The sequence below is a fragment of the Condylura cristata genome, unplaced genomic scaffold (assembly GCF_000260355.1).
Source record: "Condylura cristata isolate star-nosed mole 26May11 unplaced genomic scaffold, ConCri1.0 scaffold00007, whole genome shotgun sequence".
Classification (NCBI taxonomy): domain Eukaryota; kingdom Metazoa; phylum Chordata; class Mammalia; order Eulipotyphla; family Talpidae; genus Condylura; species Condylura cristata.
In genome coordinates, this window is record NW_004567108.1 from 31,490,989 (window position 1) to 31,518,443 (window position 27,455).

General features: G+C 35.7%; 1 protein-coding gene across 1 annotated transcript; it reads left to right on the plus strand.

Annotated features, from left to right (window-relative positions):
- The first annotated feature begins 376 nt into the window (after positions 1 to 376).
- On the plus strand, positions 377 to 17,884 carry TMEM167A (transmembrane protein 167A). The gene is made up of 4 exons (XM_012721951.1): positions 377 to 415; positions 9,784 to 9,893; positions 12,430 to 12,464; positions 17,420 to 17,884. The coding sequence occupies exons 1-4, from the start codon at positions 413 to 415 to the stop codon at positions 17,488 to 17,490; spliced, it is 219 nt and encodes a 72-aa protein (XP_012577405.1). The 5' UTR covers positions 377 to 412; the 3' UTR covers positions 17,491 to 17,884.
- Positions 17,885 to 27,455: the final 9,571 nt, after the last annotated feature.

Consider the following 27,455-nt stretch of genomic DNA (forward strand, 5'->3'; position numbering starts at 1 on the left):
GGAAAATCTGCGCAATGCAGAGCTCGAGAAGGAAACAATAAAGGGTAAAATTAATAAGAAAACAAAAAGAACTGCAGACAACTGTTAACTAAAACAGGCAGCACCCACTTCCGGACCTACCGCTCAGTGACTCCACTTCCGGTCTCCTCCAAAAGGCCCGCTCCCAGAGAAAGATGTCCAGTAGCCAATGAGAGGATCATCTACTTCCGCAGGCCGTCGTGACGTCACGAAAACCCCGCCTTTTCCGACCGAGAAAAGCCTATCGTAGCGTCCGAGCTGCGCGGCTCGGGAGGCGGCCCTCCGACAGCTCCAACCGGACAGCGGGAGGGAGCCAGAGGGCAGGCGGGGCTTGAACGCCTCTTCCGCTCCGGGCCCGGAAGGGTGATGTGGCTGGGGCTTCGCCGGCCTCACTATGGTAAGAACCGGGGTGGTGGGGTCGCGGCAGAAATCTGTAACTGGGCTCTGAGCCCGAAGTGGGGCAGGAGGGTTGAGCGTCGGCCCTGGTACGCGCGAGCCGGGCAGCTCTGGCGCTAACTTCTTTCTCAAGGGATTCGGGGGAGGCACAGGCCTGGGACCATGTGGCCCCTACTCTCCAACCAGGGAGTTACCTGGGCCGAGCGCCCAGGAAAGACCCTAGGGTGGCTGAGCCCGTTCATCCCCGCAGAGGACACTGGCCTCACTTGTTTCGTAGAAATTGTCTGGTTTGGCTTAAGCAGATCGTGGCATAGACTCTGGTCTTTGACCCTTAGGAGTTATAGAACTCGAGTTTCTGCTGCTTGTTATTTCCTTTGTTTTTATTGCATCTCGTCTTCGTGTGGGTCATAGCCTAATCTCTGTTGTTTTTAATTCCAAATTCCATTCCTTCATGTGCACCTGTTGAATAATTGGCCCTTCAAGCCTCTTGGCCCGTCTCTCAACCTTAATGATGCTACTTAACAAACTTAGGTTTGAATCCCAGGAATTCTCTATAAGGGTGGTTTTTCTGCCAGGTGCTTAATGTACTCCTTGGAGGAGTGCTGGCCTCCTGCTCCCCGCCCCACACGTTATTAAGATGATTTGTATTATTTTGTGTTATTGCAGATTCTTTTGATAGTTTGCTCCTCTCTTAGAGAAAAGTTTGACATGTCACTAAAGTCCTCAGAGGAAATAATCTCCTGGCTGAGAAAAAGAGGCAAAGACAGCCTAACCCGAAGACACGTGATAATAATAGGACATGCAGTAATAATAATACCCCAAGCTGTGTCTGAAAGCATTTTACCTTTGTTGTGATAAATGTCAGCATCCTGTACACCTGTCCCTAATGATTTTATAAAGTTCACATGCCATATGCTGTAATATGAGCATATTGGGGGGAGAGAGGGTGCTGTATACTTTTTACTATAGTATCTGAAGCAACCATAACCCCGAAAACCTAAATTCTACATTGAAAATTTGCTGACCTTGTGTTTCCATAAATTGCAGAATCCCATACAACACAAAACTTTAAACGTTTAATGGAACTCTAATTGTTTCTACTTTATGCAACAATTCTACTTTGTGATACTTTCAGAATAGCTGGGGCAAGAGTCACAGTCTCTTCCCTGGAGAAGTTTACCACTTATGGAGGAGGTGGCAAGTTATTCCTTCTTTGGCCACGGATATTCTCCAACTCCTTGGTACACTTCCTATGATTGAACTGATACATTTGTTCTTAAAGAGTGTTATTAGTAAGCTGTTCATTGAGAAAATTATATTTTTTTAAAGTTTTTTTTTTTTACTTATGGATATAGAACTGAGGTACAGGCCAGAGGTACAGGGTCCGTGGGAGCAGAGTAAGTGGCAGAACAGGCCAGATTGACTTAAGTGTGATGCTGGGGGAGGAGCCAGGAGAGGTCAGCGCCTCTGTGTGGGTCACCTACCTGGCCAGGGATTGTGGGTCACCTACCTGGCCAGGGATTGTGGGTCACCTACCTGGCCAGGGATTGTGGGTCACCTACCTGGCCAGGGATTGAGCTTGCGCTGTGGTGGCTGCAGATCGCTTCATAGTGCTATGCTTTAACTGTTGTGCCACCAGGAATGGCTATAGAAAATTAAATTTTTTTTTTTCAGTTTGTAAAGGGTAGAGAAACTATTACACATCTTCCTAAAAAGTTGTTAGTTTACCAATATTACAAGTCACAGGTATACTCTTTACATCATGCTATTGTACCGTGTTTCAGATGATATTTAAACTGTTTTGCTGTTTTGTTTTTTTCCCCAAAAGTACCAACAGTGGCTTTCATTGATTAGCTTTTGTAATGTGCCAGACTGTTCCAAATATCAGAAGCTTTTTTTTAAGGCTTAAAACTTCTGAATAGTTGTTTACAGGCTAATAGCTGTATGTCAGGCACAAGGAGATTGACATTCCTGGTGCAGCACACCTAGTAAATAGTGAAGCCAGAACTCAAACTTAGTTTAATGTCTCAGTGCCAGAAATCTTCATAACTGTTGTTAGAAGTCATGTAGTGAGGATAAAATGTATCTTACTGATTTATTTCTCCTAAATATATATGCACTCACCTGTGTATGTGATAGAACAATTGCCAGGTGACTAATTTTTCATTCTTGCTCTCTGTGAGATTGAGGTGTCAGCATTTTAAAAAGTGTATCGTAGTTAGAAGAGCTGCCTGGTGAGGTTTCTTCCTCTCACCTAAACCAATGTGATAGCTTAAATCTCAATTACTGTACTTTAATGAATCTATTTTTTAAAAAGCACTTCAAAGTCATGAAGTTTGTATCAGCAGGAATAACTTAAAATTATCAGAACACAAAAGAGTGATAATTATATATACCGATTAGTTTTTTTTTTTTTTAAATTTAAGAATGCCTTGTTTTCTTCTAAACCATGATGTGTCTTAAGATCTCTTCCTTGCCTTCCTGTCTCTCCTGTTTTCTTCTACTCCCTTCTAGGTATTCAGTTTTTTCAGTATCCCTCTAGCACTGCACTTAAATCACAAAACAAACAGCAACAACAACAAAAAAAACAGCAATAGGGTGTTGTTTGTATTTGCCCTCTATGGCGACAAGTAAAGGCTAGGTCTTTAAATCTTCTATGTCACAGAGTTAGTATTAGTGTCAGTTAGTATTTAAATTAATGAGAGTCTGAGATGCAGTCATGTAGAATATCATCAGTATTTTAATGTCACAATCCAGTTGGGTAGACTATTAAATAGACAAATCCCATGTGTTACCTGCTGTTACAAAAAAAAAAAAAAGATAGTGTATATACAGTGGAAAGAACATGAACTTTTAGAGTTAGCCAAATAGGATCACAATCATTCCCAGTTCCCATCATTGCCTCCTTTAACCTGAGCAACTTATTTTCATTTCTTCCTCTTTTTGGTGTTAGCTGATTTAATAGACACAATCATTTAATCATAAAAAATCCTGCAATATAGGAGCTACTGCCAACATTCTATAGGCAAACTGAGTATCAGACAAAGAAGCAGAGACACTTAGAAAATATTAGGAACGGACGAAGGAATAATCTGACTGTCCGCTGTACTAGGAGTATAGCTGACTTATGTTTAGAGATTAGAGGAGTCATTAGCCAGAACTGAAATTTCTTTCTCTATCCTTTAGCTAGATAAAGGAAATGGCAATTAGGGAGATAAAGAGAATGAAGTTGATTAGTTGCTAGAAGGTTCTGTGGCAAGAATAGAAGTTAAGCAGGTAGAATGAGAGATGAGACTAAAGATTAGGCCAATTCTTGGGAAGGGATTTGTTCAATACCAAGGATTCTGTATTTTGATGATGTTGAATTGCTTACCTGGTAAATAGGCTTTTGAGCAAAGAGAAGAATGGTCATATTTTAGAATACCAATGTGGCAGTTATGTTTAAATACAGGGAGATTAAAATTTGGAGACCAGTTTAGAGAACAGAAACAGGTACAGAAGGGTCTTGGCACAGTCACACTGCTTATACATAATGATGCTAAGTTTTAAACAGCTCTGTTATCAAATCTTGAACATTTTATAATAATGTCATTAATCCTAGAGGAGATTAAAGAATAAAACAAAGTTGATATGCCTCTTGTTGTGGGCTAAGGGAGCTGGTTCAGGTGAAAACTGATGTTGCTTTGTGCTGTTAACACAAATGGCATTATAATAGAAAGTGAAGTATCTTAATGTTAGAAAAGTAATTTTGAGTTCATAAACCCAGGGGATAGGTGTGTGTGCATTCACAGACAGGCTGACATTTATCCTTGCTTTAAAACCTTTCAGTAGACTAAAAGGTGTTTGATGTGGGTGCTGATATGGTGGCTTGTAACTGCAACTAAAAACTACCAAATGGCTTTGAGAATCAATAGATGCCACATTTATGTCCACATTTCTAGAGGTTGATTGTTTTTGAAAGCGTCAGGTGATTCCTAATGAACAAACAGGATTAATGCTCCCATGTAAGCCCATATATACAGACTTTTTTACATTTTATCAGTCCTTGTCTTTTGCTAATGCATGGTCACAGTACTTTGACTCCTGATAGTATTGCATTTTGTCCTAAGTCTTGTCAAGTCATTTTTCAGGACAAGTAAACTGGTCCTTTTTAGATACATAGAGAGAGAGAGAGAGAGAGAGAGAGAGAGAGAGAGAGAGAGAGAGAGAGAGAGAGTCCATTATTTGTTACAGTTATATGATTGCTTTCCCTTAGTAACATCCCTGACATCTTTCTTGTTTTGTGTTTAGATCTGAGGTATCCATAATAATATCCTACAAAATTAAGCAGCACAAATACAATGAATGCACTGGTGGTACCACAGCAGTAAGATGCAAATAATAGCAAATCATCACTGTTGCCAGTGGGAAACAGGTGAAGGGCTTCTCTGAACTGTAGCTTTATTTATAGCCATGAAAATTCTTTGTTGTAAGTGAAAAGTCAAGAAGGGCTTTCTACCTATTTGAAGTAGGATTGATGGGACAGAGAAGTTAATAGTCCATTCTCTCATTTTACAAGTGAAATAAACTGATAGGTGGAGATGCTGATTTATCTAAGAACAAGTTTATGAACTTTAATCATCTCATCAAACATACAAACCTGTGGTAGCCACTTGTGCTGAGAAGAGACAGGTGATAATATTCTTAATGTTTAGATAGCAATCCTTGCGGTGTAAACCAAGATATAACTTGTTCTGTTTGGTACTATCTTATAGTATCTTAAGTACTATTTTGCTATCTTGTCAGCAATAAAGATTTAAAGTATATGCCAGAAGAAATTATTACTATTTCTGTTTTCGTAGAAATCTTCACCTTTAGTTACATAGCGTAGGTAAATGGGGTATGTGCACTCATGTGTAGGCTGACATTTACCATTACCTATATGCTGCTTCATTTAAAGAGATAACAGTGGCACATATGAATATACAAGTAGAAGGTAGTTGGACAAATGCTGACCTGACCTAGATTTGTAAATGATAAAATGCTGACCCTCTTTTCTAATAATATATATATATATATACATATATATATATATATATATATATATGATTATCACAGTTAGGTAAGGAGCATCTTTTCTGGGTTCCCTTCTCCTTCCAGAGGGGAACAGACTAAGTTTTGTATAAAATAGAATTGAAATGAGTAATATTTAGGGCTTTTTTTTTTTTTAATTTCTGTTAAACTGGAAGAATTAGTCAACATTTGAATCCCTGAAAAAGTGTAATGCAGAAAGGCCTTTAACAAATCATTAAGCAATTTGTTTTTGATAATCCTAAAAATAAATAAGCTTATGTGAGGAAATGCAATAAGCTTAGTCAAGTTATCAGAGATACAATGTAGTTAGCAGCCTGTCGTTAAGTATTCATTAATGAGCACATTAATTCTGCTTTTCTCATTGTTCCTACCTGTACTGCTTGATTCTTCTTTCTCTTCCACCATTCCTAATGTTTTGAGTGGTTTCTTTTATCAATCAGGAGTGACTCAGAAAACAAGAAATTACAGCTTTTGAAGTAATGAAATCAATTCAGTTTTCACCATAACTGTAAATAAAATAATTTAATTATGGACAGATATTGGTAAGTGCAAAACTCAGTGTCCAAGCATAAAACTACTGGCAATGTTAATAAGTCTTTAAGTTCCTTAGTCAAGTTAACTTGAAAAGTTAGGAATTTTTTTTTTCAAATTCAAATTTTAACTTAGTACATCAAAAGCTCTGATTACCTTTGAGTCATGTGATCACTATAGAGCATGGAGGGAAGGCTAAAGGACCTTTGAAGAAAGGTAGTTTGAGCTTGCCATTGCCATTTTTTAGAAGAATAAGCACAATTCTAAAAGTCCAGGTAGGACTGTTGTATTCCACAACCAAAAGGGTTACCTTCTGTTCTTAGGCCACTGCAGAAAACCCTGAGTCAAAAAGGACTTTTCATATGTGTTTTAAGAATTTTGGAATGGAGTGATTGTCTTGATTCACAGGGACAAGGGGCAAGTAAAGAGGTAAGCAGGAGGGTCTTTGTAACGAGGTGACCATCAAAGTCCAAGTAAAGAGTCACTAACCAAGAAATGCAGGCACCCTCTAGTAGGCTAGAAAACAGTCCTCACTAAGTACCTCCAAAAGAAATGAATTTTGTGTTTTATGACTTCTTGCATCTTCCACTGCGCTGTATTCAGTGTTTTGTAGCTAATTAAAATTGTCAAAATGGATAGCTTTTCTCTTTTTAACTCCCTAACACTGTCACAGGAACATAGGTTGAGGACACGGGTGTCCTTAGTGACAGTTAATTAAACCTTAGATTTAAGAATTGAGGTTCTAGAATTTTCTGACAATTAGTTTGCCTACTCAGTCAGCCAGACCTCTTAAAGATAATGCACTTATAAATTCAGCAAGGACAGAAAAATGCTCACTATCCCCTATTCAGATATCTCAGGACTGCTTGATAGACTTCTAAATTTCATCTAGTAATTAAGTAAGATTTTGATTCTGAAAGGAAGGTTCCTCAAACCTTCTTTTATCCTACGGCTTGGACCCTTAACATAAACATAATGACATCTGCATTTTCCTTCTAGACTTTTCAAGTATCATGAGCAAGCAAATATGAATGCAAAGCAGTGCTTCTATTGAATAACTAACAAAATATTCACTATTCTGATCCACAGTTTTTCTGTAACATGCATTGTTAATTTGGAATCTTAAGTATGCTCTTGCATTTAAGAAGTTTTAATGGCAGCTGTTTTCCAGTTTCTGTTCATTCTTTGTGAGTGATTACTGAGCACTATTTTAACAGGCACACTGAATTTAGTAGGACCTCAGAGTGAGATGATTATAGTACAGTCAAGGGTGCTATTATAGGCAGGTATCTTTATATCACATGCACGTACAAAGGTCCTGCTTTGTGTGGAGAATAGATACATGGAAGACTTTACAGCGCAAGTGGTTCTAGAGTTGAGACTGTTGAGCCAGTTCACCAGGCAGTCAAGATAGATTATGTATGTAAAAACATGTAGTGCCTTGAAAAAGATTTCATGATCTAAAGTATCTGGAAGAAGTTAAACATAGTACATGAATTTTTTTTTACTTTTCTTATCACCATTTTTCTTTATTTTATGATTGACTATGCTTGCTTTTTTCTTAGCTTCCTCCCTTCCCTTTAATAGCATGTCTATTGAAAATCCCCATTATGTTTCTACTGAACAGGAACATCTGTTTCTTTTAATCCTGGGACTAAAATTCTTTATCAAGGGACAACAGATGCTACACATTAAGAGGAGTGCTTAGGTAGGCTAATTTCTATGTGTTTGAAAGTCTTATGACCAAAGTTAGAATATCTCTTAAAACACTTTACCACCTAAGATTACTTGTTTAAATTTTGGAGCATAAAACCCAGGATCAAAGTTCTATGTATTGTTTATTACCTACTTGTAAATGCTTTTCATTTATAAATGATTTCACATACAAATATGTATGTATATATATGCACTCTACTTCTTTAAAGGTAGGCACATTAAGTGCTTTTTAAGTCTTATTGCAAAAAAATTCAAACTCAAATTCAGAGTAGAAAGAAGAATGATAAACCCTCATAATCAGTATTTCTTCATGCACCCTAACCCCACCTCACCCCCACACACTGGATTATTTAGAAACCAATCCCAGATACATCATGCAGCATGTTTCTTTAACAACATAGAGAAGGAAAGAAGACACAATGCAAATTCATGACAATGATAAACTTTGCAGATTTCTAGCGACTTCACTAAATAAATTCTTTGCTTAATATTATGCCTGCTTGGTATTCACTGAACAACATGGAAGTTCTTTATTCTGTGGAGATAGTTTTCCATGATTCTTTATCTTTTGCATTACCCAACTCTTTGTACCTTTTGGAGAACTCAGTTCCTACTTTCCCTTGAAACTTTTCCTGATCTTTATTATTTATCAGCACAATTCACTCATTTTATAGACACTACCATGGGTTAACATGTAGCTTTTAAAATATATATCCTTTTCTAACACAATTGTAGTTTGTATAGTTGCTTATGTATAAAATAAGGGCATTAGTAACATCTACCTCAAATGTATGAGGATAAATAAGGTGTAATACAAGCAAGAACTTTGTGAATATCAGCTATTGCTGTTCTCTACAAACTCCTACAAGGAAGGAGTCATGCTGTGTGCTTTTTTAATCCATGATTCGCCTCATACCTTAGACAGAATAGATATTAAATAGTTGTTACTGTGTTGACTGGAAAGAAATCTGTGTTCTATATTTCATGAGGCTATTAACACATATTGTGTATTAATATTCCTCTACATGTTTAAAATATGACCTGTGGAAGATAAGCATAGTGAGGTACGGTTTTCTGTGTAGGATTTATTTAGTTCATTCATTGACTTTTTTCAAGTTACATGTATCACTTGGCTTCACATACACAAAAGTGACATCCAATTTAATTAAAAGAAAAGGAATTAAACTTTTACCCTTGCTATATCTATCAAGAAGTTATTTATGTAGAAAAACAATTATTAGAATAGTGTGTGGCAGACTTTTAGTCAGGTGTTAGAGAATCAATTTGGTAAGACAATGGCTACTCTTTAGGGATGAGTATTAAAATGTCTAACAGTTTGCTATGAAAATAAAAAGTCCTACATAAGATAGGAAAAGATGAGCCTAAGAAAACTGGAAAAGATGACACGAGCTGAATTTTGAATGAGAAAGTGTATCATTTACCTTGTCTGGAACCCATGATATTTCCTATTTGACTCTGAAAATGCCGGGTTTTCTAAAGATTCCTGTGTTAATTTTTTTTTTTAATTCTGTTAAGGAACCGATGGTGAATGGACAAGTGCTTTCCACCAAAATCTAATAGCCTATTATTTAGTGTATGAAACATAATTTATTTAATTTAGAGCATTTTTTGCTAAAGAAACTTCAGAAATGAAAAACAGCTTAGCCAATATTTAACTCCCTACTCACCACTAAGTTTTACAGATAGAAAACAGACTTAGAGAATTAATGATTTAAGTGAGGTTGGATAACCAGCTACTGGAAGAGATAATTGACTCCATGTTTTACCTAGTAGTCCAGGCTGGGTACCTGGAACATCTGTATTAATTTCATATTGATCTTTGGTCAACAATTTTGTATTCATGACATTTTTGTACCTTCACATTCTTTAATTTAGAATTTTTGTTGCATCTTCCATATTCCTTATTCCAAAGAATGGAAAGTGCACTGTGGTTTAGAGAAAAAGTATTACTCTTAATATGGAATTATCGCACAATTTTTATGTATACAGTTTTCTTTGTGATACTAACTTTTCTTTTTCTCTTTTTAGTCTGCCATTTTCAATTTTCAGAGTCTTCTGACTGTAATCTTGCTGCTTATTTGTACCTGTGCTTACATCCGATCTTTGGCACCCAGGCTCCTGGACAGAAATAAAACTGGGTATGTTACTTATGCAGCCTAATCACCCAAATTATCTTACATAGAGTGAACATAAATTACTACAAAAGTCATTAAATAATTTAATACCTATATGTAACTTAGTTTTATAATAATTTTTTGCATTGTTTTCTCCCACTGATTTTAAAAACACTAACTTCTATTTTTATTCTCTTGCTAAGTAAAAATATAGATATCAGAAGTGACTGGGAATATATTACATGGAAAATAAGTATATTTTTAAAAATTTGACAGATTGTTTCTCTGGGGTTAGAAATACAATTTCAAATCTTCAAAGAGATTGGCTTTATTTCTATAGAATCATTAATGAAATTGGTTATCATAATTTGAAAGCATTGAATAGGTTGAAAATATTGTGTCCACAGAAATATTAATAATAAAGACACTCCTTCTCCCATACAATTATATAGGCTCCCTGTCTTGTGTTTTAAAGCAGATGTATTTGGAAAGTTTAACTTAAACAGAAATAAAAAATAAACATGTCACTGCCCTTTTAAGTCCATGCCCACAAACTGCTAATTTGAACTTTATGTGCTAGGTTCATAAAACAGAAATACATGCTATTCAACCAAAATGAAGAATATATTTTAAAAAATCATATGATAAGAATTACATAAACTTTGGAGTCTCCCTGGTGGTGCAAAGGGGTAAGTCTCAGCACTATGAAGCTAACCACACCACTGTAGGAGTTTAATCTCCTGCCAGGTTGGTCCACCACATGGCACAGCAGACCACTCGTGTCTCACCTGCTGCTCCCCTCAGCAGTGTATTTCAGTAGATCTGCCTGTTCTGCTCCTCACACTGTCTCTGGTGAATCCTCCTAGTCCTGCACCTCTGTCCTGAACTTGTATGCATAAATAAATCTTTTTTAAAAAATTAAGTTGTTTAATTTTAAATCTTACGTAATAGTGTCGTAATCCTTTTTTGATACTATCCTGTACATCACTTAATCATTTTAAGAAGTAAAATGATGAAATGCTAGAATGTTTCACATAGGAATATTTATACCCAACACCTTTGGGGGTTGGGGGGATACAGGGTGTAGAAAAATGACCAACACAATGTTCAATTTCTTGGAATGCTAATGTATAGTAAACCCTCCCATAACAACATAGGTGGATTCTTAGAAACTGCCAAACAATGTTGAACAAGGCCAGGTCCTCAAATAATGTCCTTTCATTCATTCAACACTGTCCAGAAGTTTTTTGTTGTTATTAGTACTAGAATAATAACTTTATTCAAGTCTACTATAATGCATAATGTCTCTAATAAAATATTTAAGTGGCAGATTTCATTATGTAATTAAAAACTTAGTGTGTGTGTATGTGTGTGTGTGTGTAAGAAGGAACAGGTTGCATGTGGAAATGTCTGCTCTTCATTTCTTGGGAGCAGAAGTACATCCATTACATGCTACATTAAAAAAGGAGTTCTCAGGGCTACCAGCCTTACAGTAGAGGTTGAGTAGTAGTATATTTCTCCTACATGAAAAGCCAAAGAAACAGCATGCCTACTCTTAACACTATAAAGTATTTACTGATAGGGTCAATCATTTGAAACATTTGATCTTTGTTCTTATTTATATAAATTTCAAAGTCCATTTTCTGTAGAAGAAATTTTTCTTTTATAAGACATATTTTCATGAGACTAATAAAATTTTCTTTCATTATTGTGAGTTGTCCGTGCTGAAGTGGAGATCTCTAGACAAAGTAGATAAAATGAGCTCTTGATCTCTTTATAGCTTCACTGTTGAAAATAGCAACTTAAATTTTTTGTTGCTTTGCTGAAAAGATTGTTACTTTGTCTTAGGTCCTCTTTTCACAGATTTTATTTATTTTCACATATTTTAAAGCATTTCAATAGATAAGCCTTTTTTTTTTAGTCAGGTGTCTATGATACATATTTATGTCATAATCATAGATTGTAATGGATATCTTCCTTCTGATCTTGTGTCCAGAATATTATTTTACATGCCATATATAGCTTATACAGTGTACCCATAGCATAATTTTTTAATTTATATTAAAAACGTAAGCATGTTTTTTCTGTTTCTATTTATTGAATAACAGCAGTTATGTAAGTGCTATAATTAGAGTTTGTGGCTATAGGTCATTAGATAATAGGGCCTCATTTGGAAATTTCTTTAATAAGAGTTATTTTTTTATTTTCAAAATTCATCAGAACCAACTGTTTATTTACTATTTCCTCAAAATTAATCTTCATTTTAATCAGTTTACACACACACAGTTTTGATTGACTAAATCATTCTTACAACAGTAAGCCCTTGAGTAATTTTTTTTATTATTTTCATATTTATTTACCCTGACACCATAATATATTCCAGTTTGTAACAATTTCTATACAGTGATGTTTCATAATGCTATTGTGTTCTACTTTCATATATAGCTCAACATCAAAACAAATTTCACATTTGAAGCACATCAGAAATTAAAATGCTAGTTTAATAGGACTTAGCCGTTTTCCAGTGTTCAATAGCTACTTCTCTTTTTGTTCTTTGCAGATTGTTGGGTATATTTTGGAAGTGTGCCAGAATTGGTAAGTGTCTATGTGTGATCACCACATAGTTAGTTGTAAATTATTCACCTGTAGAGTTTCACCAGCCACTTTCCTGTAAGCTATTTAAAACTAGAGTTGATGGATAATTCAACCATTTCATTAGCAGGAAGATGAGAATACAAGAAAAAATTTCTTGATTCAGATTTCAGATGCTGTGTATTTGTGGTTAAGATGAGATTGCAGACAAATGTAGTTTTATAAATGCATGCAAGAGCATGCCATTCTGTATGTGTGCCACTTTGATACTGAGGATGATACTGAGCAACCCATTTAAACACAATCACTTTGTTGCCGTATGCTAATTCAAAGAATGTTGCTTGTTGCTTTTAGACTTTGTTTCATCTATTGAACCTATTGGTGATAGTCAAGCTTAGTTTTCTTTCTTTTAAAAAAAAAGGTAAATGTGGTAATCTGATTTTTCTTAATGAGAATAGTAACATATTAAGGGCATCTGTAGTTAGAGATGATATATGCTTGCCACAGCTCTATGAATAAAGCATTTAGTAAAGTGCCCAACACATAGTGGACTTTGAAACTACTGGTAAGTGAATTCTACAAAATGTATTTTATTGCTGTGATTCACTAATAGTCTTGAATAATAGATTATACCTGTATCAGTACTGAAGAAACACTTCAGGGCATTTGTAGTTATACCACTTAGACTGAAATAGTCTTTGTAATTATTTACAAGACACCCCCTCCCAAAATGTTTCATTTTAGTAGTTTCCTAACTCTGAATAAATAGTAACAGTGGCTTCTTTGAAAATGATGCCAGGACTTTAATAATGAACAAAAGTTATGCTACCTTTAATATTTAGTCCATTTAGTCTGACAAAAGCTTGAATTTCCCAAACTAATCCTGTTTAAATAGAATGAGGGATATTTTTATCATGGTAACACATTGGCTAACACTATATTATATAAAGATATAGGATCACATCTTTTAAGTATATGTTACTATACCATACCCATCACCAAGACATCCAAAGTCCACTAGTCCCCCTCCTCACTTTAATTTCCCTCCTTTTCAGGGATCTCAATTCTAACGTTGTCTTTCTAGGGTTTGTTATTGGCTTGATTTTACTGACCTTTGTATTCTATGTATAAGTGACATCAGCTGGTATTTGTTTATCACCTTCTAGGTTACTTTACTTATCATAACCCTATCTAGTTCCATCCATGTCACCAAAGTCAAGCGTTTAGCCTTTTTAAGAGCTGAGTAGTATTCTTTTGTATATCTTGACTACATCTTTATTCACACTGCTGTCTTTTGACACTTAGAATATTAACAAGGCTTGACTATGGCATACAGTGATATAATGTACATAGGTGTGTATATATCTCTTAGAGTTAGTGCTTTTGCATTCTTCAGGATGATTCCTAGGAATGGAATTGCTGGATCATATGATAGATGTCTTTAATATTTTAAGCGAGCTCCATGCTGTTTTCCATATGGGATGAATAGTTCCCAGCCACTGTATAGAGGCTTTCTTTTTCCCCACATTAGATAGAATGAAGAATTTGATTATCTGCTTCAGATAAATGGTGCTCCCTTTAGAATGTTGTTTTACTTTGGTTTTTATTTTTGAGAGATGTAGTAATTTTAGAAAGTGGTCTATAATAAAAGTAAAATCAATACAATAATTCATATAAATCTTAGAAATTTCTTTCTATATAGAATTAATGCAATATAGCTGAAGGCAGTCAGTCATAGATGTAACCTACTCTAGCTCAGGACTGAAAATTTATAGGAGCTTCATATTCTTCAGGACAGCTAAGATTCATATGTTGTTAGCCACTAAAATAATTTCAAGACCGCAAATTTTCTTCCCTTGAACTTTTAATGATAGGCAAGAACCATTAAAAAAGGAAATTGCGGCCCTCCCTGGTGGCACAGCTGGTTAAAGCACAGCACTAAGAAGCTAAAGCCACTTATGCATGAGTTCGATTGCCACCTGACCCGCCCGCTGCTCCCCTCAGCAGTGTAATTCATGGATCTGCCTGTTCTGCTCCCCACTGTGTCTCTGGTGAATCCTCTCACCCTCCGCATCTCTGACCTGTACCCCAGTTCTGTATGAATAAATACATTTTTTAAAAAAAAATGGAAATTGCAACTATAGAAGTCGTTTCTGAATCCTATAGATAACATAAGATTCCTGGTCTTTTGGGTTTTTACAGTAGAAAATGAAGAAAAAGCATAAAGAACTTCACAGTAAAGTTCTTTTTGCAAGGCCCTCAATTTCATATATTGACTACTGAAGCAGACATCTTCCAGAGGGCCTATGTGCTTTTAGCACCAGGACTTGTAATTCCTTAGTGTTTCTTTGCTGCCCTTCATTATTCTTATGGTGATTAGGCTTGAGACTTTTCTAGTATTATTGACCTTAGATTGGTTACACACAGATACAGCCTAGAAAAGTGGCTATCAATTGGGATATGTGGCAATGTCCAGAGACATTTTTATTGTCACACCAGAGTAGTTAGACTGTGAGCATCTCTGGGAAGTTAATACATCCAGTGATGCCTAGGACAGCTGTCCCCTCATAATACAATTAGCCCAAGATGGCAGTAGTATTGTAGTTGGGAAGATCCGACCTAGATTTACACAGATTTGTAGTACAGACTTACCTCTCTTTTTTTAGCCATGCTCAGCAGCTATAAACTCTGAAATAACAGGAAATGTTAAGCACTTAAAATATAAAAGAGAAAGATAAAGACAGTAGCACCCTGGATGGCTCATAGTAAATGTAAATATTTATAAACCAAAATGCTTGTGATTCAAGTGACCCCAGAGTGGTTAGAATCCCTCAAGTAAACTGCCAGGAGAGATTATAAGGCTATATAAAAACAAAAACAGTTCGAGGAAATAAAGAATATCACTGCACTAGAGTAGTAATAATCTTTGGTAAAGATATCAGAAAGTCTGGCGTTAGGAACTGGGCTTTCTTAATGATTTTGTATAGTGTGGTCTATGTTGTATATCCTTACAAACAGCTTTTTCTTTGAGCTAGCTAATGTAGATCCATTTTCCTCTTTCCACTGTATGAAAGCCATAGGTTAAATGGTTCAGTTAAAGTATTCATTTTTGCCAATTATGTGAAAACATTAGCTTTTCATTTTGGCAAAGTGGCTCAGAAAATATTGATGGTGATATGCAACTTTCTCAAACACATGCTCCTCTCTTGACAAAAAATATATCCACAAAGAAAGGAAGGATGCAATTTTAATGGGAAACGGCCCAGCCAAATTATTTTATCATGTTACATATCACATTATAGCAACTGTTTCACATTCACTTATCCAGACCTAAGTTAAGACCAGACAAGAAGTAACATTCTTACTCAAATTCAACCAAAGATGTTTAGCTCTACCACATGGCAATCTCTTTTAAGAAAATTAAAAACAGGAAAATGAAACCCATATGTAAAGTATAGCATTGTAAATTGGAGGATGAGGAAGAACTTCCTCAAAAATTAATTTCCAGCAGATGGAATATTTAAGGCACTATCATTTTCTGTTAGGTGTTTAGTAAGACTGGATTTGTTAATGAGAATGAGAGATTTGTTCATGAAATTTATGCCTGGATTGTTTTTTGTTTGTTTTGGTTGATACCTTATGAGTGGTGGGGTGGGGGTGTCAAATTCCAAAAGAATTAAGCAATGCTTAAAAATGATGACCATGAAAACACTATTCTCTCCTGTTGTAGATTTTCCTTTAGCTAAAGAACAGTCTGTTAAATGTCTGTGGATAGAAAAATACTTCAGTAAAATACTAAAAATGCTTATTTGAATCTGTGTAATACCTTCTATGAATGTTGTCATTGAGCAGATACAGAAATTAAGCTTGCAATAGCTACAACTGTATGAGTTCAGTGAGTAAGCCTGAAAAAGATGACCTTGAGAATTTTAGTTATAATTTAGTTGATCAAGGTTGATCTTTTGTAGGGATAGTCACTAAGCTTTCTGTGGAAAAGAATGAGCTTAGTTACTAGGAAGGAGCTGATACTAAACAGCATTGCCAACACAGGTGAGGTCAAGTACAAGCCATCTCTAATAGTGGACCTCAGGTACATACTCAAGATTACAGCTGGAAATAAAGACATCATCAATGTCTCTTCAGCCTTCTTCTCATAAGCACCCTCCAAGCAGCATATAAATAAGTGCCCTGGTTCTTTGTGGAATTGTACATCCGGACAGCAAAAAGGAGAAAATAACAATGTGAATATAACTCATAATCATAGAAGCTGTCTGTAAGACAATTTCACAAGCCAACTTCAGTTGTTTCATGTAAACGAACATTTCCAAGTATAAACAAAACTAAACACCTGTGAATACTGAGTTACACAGAGATGGTGGTTTTAATTAAGTTCTACATTTATAAACTACAATGATCACACTTAGAAGTGATTAGTTACTAAATTTCATTTTGAAAATAAGTTTTTATTAAACATTTGATGTACGTTTTTAAATGCATTTTTATTGATAACCCTCTTATTTTTTGCTTAAGTCTCATGAAGTTCTGCCAATGAGGGGGAAATGACTAAAAAATGCTATGTTGAATTTCTACGGGTGAAAATTTCCCATTTTACAGGAAAAAATGAATTGCATTGAATGCACTGAAATGAACTATTTACTGTTTATCTTGGTTTATCCCGTTTACACAGTTGCACAGGAATGGTATATAGGTTTTCTAAATACATGAAAAGGGTAGTCTTGAAAAAGAAATGGTATAGCTTAACTCCTTTATTATATTTTTATGTTACATTTAGTTTTTGTTCTGTATTTCTCACCTTGCCCCTCAAATCAGTGTGCCTCATAGGCAAGTTTATCTTGACTCTTGTACCTCTGCTGTCAGAGTAAGAAATAATAACTTTATCCTATCTGTGTTAGCCACTTAGCTAATTAACATAAATATTTTCCCTTTTTCCCCAACAGGTGAGCGCAAGAGTCCTTATGTGGCGGTGTGCTGTATAGTGATGGCCTTCAGCATCCTTTTCATACAGTAGCTTGGCGAAATGCCAGAATTTAATAATCATCAGATTTCAACATAAGAAAAGGACTTATCAACAGCAAATAATGGAAAGAATGGTTTACTCTTTTATCTCAGAACACTGAATGAGATAAATTTCTAGCTGCTGTTCTCTATTTTTGTTATTGGACCAATATTATAATTAGGATGTAATCATTTAATATTCAAGAGTTTAATATGTCTGTAACAGCCTCAGTACTGTCACTATAATATTGCATTCTGCATATGTCATTCTGTTGTGTCAGATACCATCTTTTGGTAAGGTATCTCAGAGTGCACAGTAGAAAACAAAATTGGTAAATAGCTCAAGTTCCTTTCACTGTGATTTGGAAATGATAAATCTTTATAAAATGAGACTTTTTGAACAAGGTTTTTTTAGTTGAAAAAACAAGTTTCAATTTGTGTTGGTAAGGACTGCATTCATATTTAATGTAAAGCTTGCTTGTTCTCTGGCCACACCATTTTGATCAACCAGAGTACCTCTGCGTTTAGCAAACTTACTCCTTTACTACAGGTGTTTAAACTATTTACAGTAAACCAATACAGTTCTTAAGAAGAAAGATAAATGAGATGTAGCTTAAGGGTAATAATTGGGAAAGTACTCATACTAAACAAAGGAATTTAGAATTACCAGTGCACTTATTGCCTACGAGACCTCTCTGGTCAAATACGAATAAATGTCTTAAGTATAAATTTGACCAGCTAACTGTTCTCTGAAAAAGGTTACATTCTTAGAATGAAAAGAGCAAAATGGAACGATTGGAATATGATTCTTTTGTTTTTCATTCTTTTTAATGACAGGTTTTTAAAAATGAAACACTTACCTTAATTGCCCCCAAAACAAACGTTTTGTGGTGTGTTCTTTTTTTAATACCGCACTTTAAATCTAGTTCATGTTTTGTATGTCCACCTGAACTGGAATCTGTCATAATTTAATAGGTTATGATAGTTTTCAAATCTGTTTACCCATATGCCATGGCTTAAGTTTGTTTGAACTCATAATAAAGGAAGGACTTCAGCAATTTTCAATTGAGTCAAAAGAAATGTTGGGAATATACTTTATAATAGAGCAGTTATAACGTTATGTTAACATTTCTTAAGGTTCAACTGAAATTCACTTAAAATTTCAAACTTAACAACTTAAAATATTAAATAAAAAGCATTACAGTGTTAATTAGATATTCTTAGCTATTCATGAGGGTATAAAGCCCTTTTTTTAAAAAATCAAAATTACTTAGCATTATTAAAGTAAGTCTGTTAATAGCTCTGTCTGCAGAAACAAAAGTATGGAACTGAAAGCCACCTATTTTTAAAAACTGCTTTAACTACTTGAAGAACCATCTAAGAAAGCTTCTTACACATTGCCTGCTTTTTTGGAAAAGATAAAAGGGAATATAGATTGTCCATATATTTGTTCATTTTACATTTTTGACTTGCCTATAGCAGATTAAAAGTGGTAAATTTTGCTCTAGACAGGGATTTGAGTTATAATTATTCCTACATTGAACTTTCTCTCAGGCTTTGCATTACATGTAGGATTTTTATTCCCGAGTAAGGCATATACATGCAGCGTAAGTCACCTTTTAGGTTCTAGGTTCTGAATGGCCATTTGCTATGGTGTCAATTAGACTTCCTAAAAACTATATCACTTATTTACATGCTAATGCAAATCGAGTATGGAAAAGGAAAGAACAGCCTAGATCACTCTTAAGACATTTCTTTGATTTGGCATTTCATAGGAAGCAGGTGGAAATAATTTCTTTGGAATATTTGTGGTGACATACAAAAAAAATGTTGCAATTTATAAATGTTGAACAGAGTGGGAAGCAGCTTATTTTTGATACTAGTCATTCTGATCTTTTGAAACAAGCTCTTTGGGAGGTAGGGGGAAACAATAGGATTCTATGAAGAAAAGCAATTAGCATTTTCTTTATATATATATATTATATATATGTATATGTATATATATTATATATATATGTATATATATATATATATATTTTTTTTTTTTCAGACTTACCACTGAATCCTGATCTCTAACTCAAAGAGCAGTGTAGGTAGTTGTAAGCCCATGGAATATTCATAATCTTTTGGTAGTTTTGGTTGGGTAAGATGCCATATGGGTGAAGGGGCATTGTAAGCATCAGCTGACCTGCCCATACAGCCTCGCAGCAGGGCTAGATAGGATGACGGTAACTGAAGTTCACAGTTTGCTTAGGTTCAAGACCTCGCCATAGTGGTCTGCTAAATTATCTCTGGTTAAAAAGTTTAAATTCAAGTCCAATGTTTTGTTAATGTCTATGTTAACTGTGTCAGGCACTATCCGGTATGTGCTAAATTTCAAATTCAAAATAGTTCTTTCATGCTGGGGATAATAATACATAATTTGTAATTATGTATTATTTTTGTAGTTTTATCTTAGAACACAGTAGAAGTTTGAATGAAGAGCATCTCCCAGTTTGCAAAGTCACAATGAACACATCTGTCTTGTTTTGTGAAAAAGATCTAGCACTTGTAAATAGAATATTTATATTTCACCATTTTTTTTTTTCAAGAAACATAGAAAGCATACTGTGTATAATCACTGAAGACAAAACAAGTACAGTTTCTTCTCTCTGGTAGTTCAAAATGAAGTGGGTGAGAGAGGTGAAATTATTTATACTAAGTATAATGTGATAGCATTTATCATTGATAATGCCAGAATTTTAGAAGAAAATAAAAGGGTGACACCTCAAAAATCTGAACTTCCTTTCAGAAAACTAGTGCTTGTGCTGAATTTAAATAAGAATGATACGCAAAAGCTCTAATAGCATATTATAGATTGTGTCTAGTTTGTGCTATTTGGGAAGTATTAAGACAAGCCTAGACAGGCGGGCAGAGATCAGATCCAACAAGCTCTTGTGTTCTCATTTCTACATAGTACCTACCTCAAAATTGAAATAGAATATGTGTTCCTTCCTGCTTGGCAAAAAAAGCCTTGATGAAAAATTCTCTCTTGGGCTATACATAAACAAAGATTGAGTATGTCCATGCCAACCTTGATTTGCTCTAGGAATATCATGGTATACTCTCCAGAGACTTCGGTAAGCTTACAAGGCTGAGGTGACTAACCTATCAAGTGAGGTATTTTTAGGAACTCTTTAGTAACTCATACTTCCATCAATTCCAAAAGCAGATGTGATTGTTAAAGCACACATCTGCCAAGAAGAGGAGGTGGCTACATGTTCTATATTCCATAGGTACACAAGAGAGTTCCAGTGAGTTCTTGTGCAGTATTCACAGGCTGAGATATTACGGGTCATGAAAAATGAAAATAAGAATGGAAGACTCTTAGACCCCACTCACAAAGTTGCATAATCATGTCATTTATATACTGCCTTTGTAGTTTCTTTTACTTTGCCCTAAACTAAGCCCCAAATTTTGCTATTCCAACACTGGAAAAAAAGAAGGAGCTGAGATAGATTTCTTCTAAGAGTCCAGAAATCAGTAGACTTTGGTTAGTGCACATGTGTGTGATGTGTAATAAAGCTAAAAATGAACTCAAGTCTCCTAGTTTTATTGTCAAGTGAGTGAAAAAGACCTATGGATTTTTAAAATGCATCTTTTGAATAGAGAAATACTTCCCATATTTTAATTCATGACTGATGGAAATCTCAAACCTCTTCAGCCTATTAGATTGCTGATTCTTTGTACCTTCAAATGTGAAGCCATTCATTCTCCAAAGGTGGTCGAAATCTGATTCTAAATGAATGTCAATTACTAATTGACAATTTTCTAGCTTGTCTTCAACTGAGAGCCCTCAAATGCCCAAACATCCTATCAAGTAGCTCTCATTTTTGGTCCAAAGTCTAAATCTGAAAGAGTTCATCAGAGTCAAAATTAGCCAACTTGTATCATTTATTGAGAGATAGGAAAAAGCTTATAGTCCTGTTTTAAGTAAGTGTGATCTTTCTACTCTTTATCTTGCCAGCACTGAATACAAAACAAAAAATTGTTACCCCAGTTACCAGGAAATTTGCACGACCAAAGGCAACAACTACATTTTTCAGTTGTTTTCAGCTTAAAACTATTCAGATATGAAAAGCAGTTTCCTTTGGTATGATAAACTTCCTCTCATGGTTTCATTATTAACTACCAGTTGATATCATGCTAAAGGAAAAGTGCTAAATATCTTATTTCTAACTTAGGGCAAAGGATTTCAAGATAACAGCTTGAGACCACTGAATTTAACAGAAAGCAAAATCTGTCTTCAATTCAGAGGTTTTACATTAACAGCTTTGACATTTGGAGGGAAAACAAATACTGGAAATTGGGGTACGTCATTACACACACTTTGTGGAGGATGACAACATTCAGGAGTTGCAAGATACTCAAGACACTACTGCTCTTTGAGTTTCATTTGTAGGAGTAATAATGTAAGGGATCAAATGTGTGGTAATGTAATTTATGAGCTACTTCAATAATTTTGATAAAGTACCATGGCTAGGATAAATACTGGGGGGAAAATGTGCAAGGATACTAGACTTAAATGATAGTTAAGGCATGAAGGATTTCAAGAGGCCAACAATAAATAGTTGCAGAATTAAAATGTGAAAAGTGATCTACAGGCTCAGACCATCACCAAATGAATTGACCTTGTAAATGTTTTGAAAATACTCTAGACAATATTTCATTGAGGCTCCTGAAAAACAAGACGATACTTTATTTTGACTAATAAAAATTATGTTTGTGCTTTTTAATATGATTCAAAAATGGGACCTTCATTCTTGGGAAATGAGAATGTTTACTTGAAAAGTATGTTTAAGAAATTAATAGAAAATTTAAGGGAACTATCGAAAGTACAAGATTATCAAGTGGAGTAAGTTTTGTGAAATATTAATTTTATGAGTATTATAGACATTCAGATCTGCTAATGGATTGCTGTTCTTAGTTCTATAAGTTAAGATAAAATTGACACATATGCAAAAATTACATTCATATCACTTGCAACTCCAATAGTAGGTATCTATTTACATCATAAGCACCTTCTCAGAGTAGTCTAATTGAATCTGCTAACTCAGAAATTGGGCACAGACTTGGTTACTGACTCCCAAGCAAATTAGTTTGACTTGCAGTAAAGCACAAAATGTAGGAAGACACTCAGAATAATCTTTATGTCCCCAAGAAATGGGGAATTCCTACTCCACAAAGAGGGACCTTCTGTATATTCTGTCTAGAAGGATCCTTTTAGAGCTGGCTGAGCTAGTGTCAGGGTAGAGAATACAGAATAAACACAGCTCCTGCTGTCATGGAGCAAGACAGTAATGAAGATCAGCTAAAAACATAGGCCCACACACGACCTCTAGTAAGACAGGACAAACTTAAAAAAAAAAAAAAAAAAAGGTTTAGATGGAGTGGTCAGAGACCACCATTCCACAGACCAAGACCTGAAGATAAAATTAAATTGAATCAAAAGACAGAAGGAACAGACTAAAGACGCAGAGACAGGAGAGTGGGGTGGGACTCAAAAATGGAGAAGAACTCTATCTGAAACTAGCATGAAGAGTATACCGAGAGAAAAAAAGGTGTGTATTGGGTAGGAAAAAAGCCAAGTAGTGCTTTGAGCCATGGTAAAGGCAGCAGACTCCTGCAAAAGAATTTAACCTTGTACAGCAAAACAGGTACAATATTCTGTAAGTTAGCTGTTTTTTGTGTTAAATATTGGAGCTAGAAATCCACAGAGCAGACAGGAAGGGAAAGCCAGAACTTTCAAGGCAAACTGAAAAGCTGTCAGTTCTTGTTACTCTGACTGGGTACTGAGGATGTCCTGCAGGAAGTCAGGGCTTCGCCTGGGAAACCAGACATACATCTGGCCTGTAAGTCCAAGAAAGCTGAAGACAGTAGTTGTAGGTGCCGTCATTACCTTACACTGAGTATAATAGGCAGCAGATCTGGGAGAATGTGTATAAGGTAGAAAACAGTTGCTACTTCACCTCTGCCCTCTAAATTTCACAGAAGCCTCTTGTATAGGTCTACCCCAGCTGGAATCACAGGGAGGGAAATTTAGGAACTATAGGTCAACCTAACCAAGTTGACATAATCATCAGGCCCATCCAGATCTCCCCAAGCAAGGCTATTTACCTTTCCTTCTAAACCTGCTGCTTCTGGGTTTTCCCTGTTTTAATTACATAACCTTCCTTCTATACTCGGAACTTTCTAACATCCTTAACTTTTTTATTTCTCTTCTCTTGCCCCATCAATCTGCAAATTAGTTCTATCATCGGTGCCTTTGGAGTGCCTACCTCTTATGTATGAGTTCAAGCTTACCAGGTGATTTTACAATCCCACCCACTGCTTTATATTTATTTTGATGTAAGTCCCACTCTGGAACCCCAGAAAAATAACAGCGCTTTCTCCGTTCCAAGATGGCAGTGAGTGACGGTGAAGGAGCTAGCATACTGTTAGCATTATTTATACTAAGAAAAACACTGCCGACAAGATGAAAGATCTAATAAAAATGTGTTCCTATTCCTGATTCTAAAACTTTTAACAGCTGGGCTTTCCCATGTGGACTAATGTTACATGAATAACTCAGCCAGGAAGCACAGGGACTGTGAAGAAGTCCAAAAAATGATAGATGATCTTGGACACTGCGTATCATACCCTATGGAGTTAACAAGGAAATGAATGGTCACTGGAAGGTACCCGTGAGCTGCCACTGATATGATCAGCACACTTTATAGAACCTGAATCATGTATCATTAATTCCTCTAAAGAACTCTTTCTATGTAAGTATATTATCATGCTCTAATTTACTCTATAGGGAGTTTTCTCCTCAAACTAAATATGTCTTTTAATCAGTCATGGAGATCTAGGAAATTGGTTCTCAGACATAAAGCTGCTGTGCTTTAAAGCTGCAATAAATGCTTGAATCTTAATTATTTTTTTTCCAAAGGGGACAGATATCATTGATTACATACTATTTTAGTATTCTGCTCACATAATCTCATCAGTTTATGTTACATTTCCTGCTCTCACGTCTTCCTTCTAATGACAAAAATGCCAAAAAGCATTATGAGAACCTATGAATGAGGAATTAGAACTGCCTGAAAAAGTAGATGTTCTCTTTTTCCATTTACACGTGGGAACATGTGGAACGTTGAAGCAAGTGTACTTATGCGTCAGATTAGGGCTCCATCTCTAATAACCTTTCCAGCTCTGAAAGCTTGTGACTACCCTGTATTTATCATTCAAGTTGTTCTACACAGACCATCATTTATATTTTTTAGTTGTTGCTTAATATGACAAAGAGCTCTTAGAAAGTGAAGAGTCATTTGTTTTTTTCCAGGCATGTTCTTGGAAACCCCACTGTGATTCAAAGTGGGATGTGTAAAATATTTCCAGGAGTTTACCTTGCCAGGAATTATGAGGGCTGAGTCTTTTTGAAAAGTTATGGAAGATATTCTGTGATTGTGACAGTGACAACTTTAGTAGAAAACATTCACCAGACGTGTGTTGCTAATTCCTTCCTTTGCCTAACTCGTATATAGACATTAACTATACATATCAGCAAAAATCTACTCACCTATTAATGACATCCTGCAAAGGGAAATACTCAAAGAAGAGAAAAAAATAGATAATTATGGAGACATAATTGCTTGCCAGTTTCCACCTACTCTGTGTCCATGCCCTTGTCATGCCATTACACAACTATGACTGTCCCTTCCCACTGATGACCTAGCACAGCATGAGTCACTGAACAGGAGATGCTCCTAGTTTTCTCCATTGTTCCTTTCAAGAGAACTGTATCATAGGAATGATAACCCCTGTACTTGAGGCTACTTCAGTAGCGTAAGGGAGATAAAATTCCATGACACCTTTAGTCTTGTACCTACAAATCATTTCATTTTTTTCTCAATACAAAATGTACATGTATGGATTACAGAAAATTTAGAAAATGCAAACACACATATGTGTTTCAGTAGTCCTATCAGTCCAAAATAACTACCATATATGATTCATAGAAAGGTGTCAATGGAAAGGTAAAACAGGCAATTTATTTATTTATTTATTTTTTTAAAGATTTATTTATTTGTACATACAGAACTGGGGTACAGGCCAGAGGCTCAGGGGCGGTGAGAGGATTCACCAGAGACAGTGAGGAGCAGAACAGGCAGATGATGAAGTACACTGCTGAGGGGAGCAGCGGGCGGGTCAGGAGAGGTCTGCCGCGCCATGTTGTCACCTCCTGGGCAGGCGGGAATCAAACTCATGTGGAAGTGGCTTTAGCTTCTCAGTGCAGTGCTTTAACCCGCTGCGCCACCAGGGAGGGCCCAACAGGCAATTTATTTTTACAAAAATACTATTAAAAGTAGTACCTTTTATTTTGTAACCTTCCCCTGTCACCAATATATCATATACATTTTTTCACAAATTAAGATTAAGATGTTTACTTTCATACCATTTTTAAAATAATTGGGCAGTATTCCATTATGGGATACAAATGTATTTAGTCTATAGCCTGTTAACAGACAGCTAAATTGTTTTCACTTCAAAAGTGATCCATTCAGAAGGACAGCACCATATCAGTGTCATCTAAAATTAATTTATGTCACCCTTGTATTTATGGCAAACTGATATCCTGAGTTTCTACTTAGCTCTGCCTGAAGAGATCTTTTGTTCAGGATAAGATGCACAAAAGGGTGGGGAAGGCTGGAATCTGATTATTTCAGGGTTACTTAGAAATATCTCCCTACCCTATCTCTACCAGAAACTGAAATCACCAATCTTAAAAAACACCAATATTTTTTTTTTTTAAAGATTTATTTATTTATTCATACAGAACTGGGGTACAGGCCAGAGCGGAGGGTGAGAGGATTCACCAGAGACAGAGTGGGGAACAGAACAGGCAGATCGACAAAGTACACTGCTGAGTGGAGCAGCGGGCGGGTCAGGAGAGGTCTGCCACGCCATGTGGTCACCTCCGGGGCAGGCAGGAATCGAACTCATGCGGAAGCGGCTTTAGATTCTCAGTGCTGCGCTTTAACCCGCTGCGCCACCAGGGAGGGCCAAAAAACACCAATATTTTATCAACCTTAGTAGATAAGACACAAAGCATTTTAAATCTCCCTGCTCCTCCCACCAAAGTCTTCAATGAAGGATCTGTGTGCATCTGCAGGGGAATGAGCTACTGAAGTGCCATATTTGAATTTAGTTCTACACAACATTGCAGGCCACTGAACAAAATGTTCACTAGCCTGGGAAAAATAAATTAGACATCCAGAAATAGAGAGCGAAGTAGAATAGCACCCACAGGAGCTAAGATTGGGTATTCTATAGAACATTCAGCTGAGCAAAGCACCCCTGGATGTAACTACACCCATTCCAAGGAGACATAATTCTACTGATGCCTTTGTTTCCACAGCCTTTCACTCATTCAGGGTGTATTGGGGCTAGAGTTCCATTTTCATAAGGGAAGTTTTGGAGCATCGAAAAAAAAAAAGACATTTTTGATAGGATTCATTTATTTTTAATTCTGCAAAATGGAATATTTATGTAGTCATTAAATATATATTGATGCATATTTTTGATATGAGAGAATGTACACAATGAGTGATTAAATCATGTTATAAAATACAGAGTATGATCTCTTGTAAAAACTCCTCTTTATGTTTATGTGTGCACACACGCACACACATAGAAAAAAGGGCTATAAAAATACACACCAACATGCTAATAATGATTTTTAGAGGTGCAAAAAAAAAAATCAAACTATTGTTTCTCGCTTGTATTATTTTAAATCTGTATTTTTATGGTAAACATTATTAAAACAACTGTACGTATGTACTTCTTAATTTCATACTCTTTTTCTTTGTACTAGATACTTTCAGACTATCAGACTCTTGTTACAACTTCCATAACTTGTCTCATCCCTCTTTGTCCCATTCCCCTGAAACTGGGGAG